This window comes from Onychostruthus taczanowskii, unplaced genomic scaffold (assembly GCF_017590055.1).
Source record: "Onychostruthus taczanowskii isolate IOZ18803 unplaced genomic scaffold, ASM1759005v1 scaffold1507, whole genome shotgun sequence".
In the NCBI taxonomy this organism is placed as follows: Eukaryota; Metazoa; Chordata; class Aves; order Passeriformes; family Passeridae; genus Onychostruthus; species Onychostruthus taczanowskii.
Window position 1 is genome coordinate 1 of NW_024498694.1, and position 2,787 is coordinate 2,787.

General features: G+C 56.8%; 1 protein-coding gene across 1 annotated transcript; it reads right to left on the reverse strand.

The window, feature by feature from the left end:
* Positions 1-96: 96 nt before the first annotated feature.
* Positions 97-2,697, reverse strand: LOC121332970 (AP-1 complex subunit sigma-1A-like; the record flags this gene model as incomplete). Its single annotated transcript, XM_041398947.1, has 3 exons — positions 97-265; positions 1,258-1,366; positions 2,639-2,697. Coding segments are annotated over 3 exons (337 nt in total), but the record flags the coding sequence as incomplete, so codon positions are not given.
* Positions 2,698-2,787: the final 90 nt, after the last annotated feature.

The window sequence follows — 2,787 nt, forward strand, 5'->3', positions numbered from 1 at the left end:
TCCCCATGGATTTTGGGGTCACCATGACCCCACAAGAACCTCCATGGATTTTTGGGGTCCCCAGCCCCTCCCCATGGATTTTTGGGGTCCCGCAGCCCCTCCCGGTGGGATTTCGGGGTGCCCCCACCTCCTGCAGCAGGTCCGCCTGCTCGATGGCCTTGAGGACGCTCTTCTTGGAGGTGTCCTGGATCTCGCCGCCCATCACGAACTCGTCCAGGATGAAGTAGGCCTTCTCGAAGTTGAAGATGATGTCCAGCTCGCACACCTGGCCGGGAGGGTCACCGCCGGCTTGGGGACACCCGGGGACACCCCCAAATTCCGGCTCGCTCGGGTTACGGGGAGGGAAATGGGGGTAGGGGACGTTGGGGTGGCTCTTGGTGGCGCTTGAGGGGCTCCTGGAGGACTTTGGGGTGCCCCAGGGGTGTTCCTAGAGAACTTTGGGGTGGCCTCAAGGGGCTCCTGGTGGCACTTGGGGTGGCCCTGATGGCCCTGGGGTCTTCTTAGAGAACTTTGGGGTGGCCCAGGTGGCACTTGAGGGGCTCCTGGTGGTTCTGGGGTCTTTCTGGGGGACTTTGAGGTGGCCCTGGTGGCCTCAAGGGGCTCCAGGTGGCCTTGAAGGGCTCCTTGAGAACTTTGGGGTGGCCCTGGTGGCCTAGAGGGGCTCCTTGAGGACTTTGGGGTGGCCCTGATGGCCCTGGGGTCTTCTTAGAGAACTTTGGGGTGGCCCAGGTGGCACTTGAGGGGCTCCTGGTGGTTCTGGGGTCTTCCTGGAGAATTTTGGGGTGGCCCTGGTGGCCTTGAGGCGACCCTGGGATGTCCCTGATGATCCCAGGATGTCCCTGAGATGTTTCTGGTGACCCTGAGGTGTCCCCAATGTCCCTGAGGTGTCCCTGGTGACCCCAGGATGATCCCAGGGTGTCCCCAGGATGTCCCTGATGACCCCAGGACGTCCCCAGGATGTCCCCAGGGTGTCCCCAGGATGACCTCAGGATGTCCCCAGGATGTCCCCAGGGTGTCCCCAGGATGTCCCTGATGACCCCAGGATGTCCCCAGGATGTCCCCAGGATGTCCCCAGGACGTCCCCAGGGTGTCCCCAGGATGTCCCCAGAATGACCCCAGGGTGTCCCCAGGACATCCCAAGATGTCCTCAGGATGCCCCCAGGGTCTCCCCAGGACATCCCCAGGATGCCCCCAGGGTGTCCCCAGGGTGTCCCCAGGGTGTCCCCAGGCTGTCCCCCGGGCCGTGTCCCCACTCACGCTGCCGAAGTACTTGTCCAGCAGCTCGACGTAGCGGTGGATGAGCTCCAGCGTGATCAGCTCGTTGTCCTGGCCCTCGATGGCGCAGCAGAAGTAGAGGCTGGCGTACCTGGGGGACAACGTCGAGCTGGGGACGTCCCCACGGCCACCGCGACCCACCGGAGCACGGGGACGCGGCCCCAAGGAGACCCCAGGTGTCGCTGCGGTCAGGACGACCACGGTCGAGCCATGGTGGTCAACCCAACCGTGGTCAACCTATGATGGTCAAGCCAACCGTGGTCAACCCAACCGTGGTCAGCCTATGATAGTCGACCCAACTGTGGTCAACCTATGATGGTCAACCCAACTATAGTCAATCTATCATGGTCAACCCAACCATGGTCAACCTATGATGGTCAAGCCAACTGTGGTCAATCCAACCATGGTCAACCGAACCGCGGTCAATTCGTCATGGTCAATCCAACTGTGGTCAACTCAACCATGATTAACCTATGATGGTCAACCCAACCGTGGTCAACTCATCATGGTCAACTCATCATGGTCAACCCAACCATGGTCAACCTATGATGGTCAAGCCAACCGTGGTCAATCCAACCATGGCCAACCCAACCATGGTCAACCTATGATGGTCAACCCAACTGTGGTCAATCCAACCATGGCCAACCCAACCATGGTCAACCTATGATGGTCAACCCAACTGTGGTCAATCCAACCATGGCCAACCCAACCATGACCAACCTATGAGGGTCAACCCAACTGTGGTCAACTCATCATAGTCAACCCAACCATGGTCAACCTATGATGGTCAACCCAACTATGGTCAACTCATTGTGGTAAGGCCAACCATGGTCAACCCATCATGGTCAACCCAACCATGATCAACTCATCATGGTCAACCCCTCATCATCAACCCAACCATGGTCAACTTATGTGGGGGGCCCTAGGGGGGAATAAAAGGGGACCCAACCCCAAAAATCCATCATGGTCAACTGACCGTGGTCAAGCCAACCACAGTTAACCCACCATGATCAACCCAACCATGATCAACCCATCGTGATCAACTCATGACAGTCAACCCATCATGATGAACTCATGAACATCAACTCATGATGGTCAACCCAACAAGGGTCAACCTACCATGGTCAACTCATGAAGGTCAACCCAACCATGGTCAACCCATCACAACCAACTCATGAAGATCAACCCATGATGGTCAACCCAACCCAACCAAGGTCAACCTGGCCATTTTTGGGTCAGAAACACCTTTTTTTTTTACTGCGAAACCCCATTTTTTCCGACACCATCCGATTTTCCCTCAACTTTATTTTTTTTTTAGGCGACCAAAACTCATTTTTCACCATTTTTTTTTGGGTTTTTTTACCTCTTGTAGACCACCTTGAGGTCCCTCCACTCGAGGAAACTGCACACGAGGGGCGTGGTTTAAGGCGAAGGGGCGGGGCTGTTGGAGGGTAACGGTTGCTATGGCAACTGAGAGTGGATTTTTTTTAGGGGGAAAAAAGGGGAATTTGG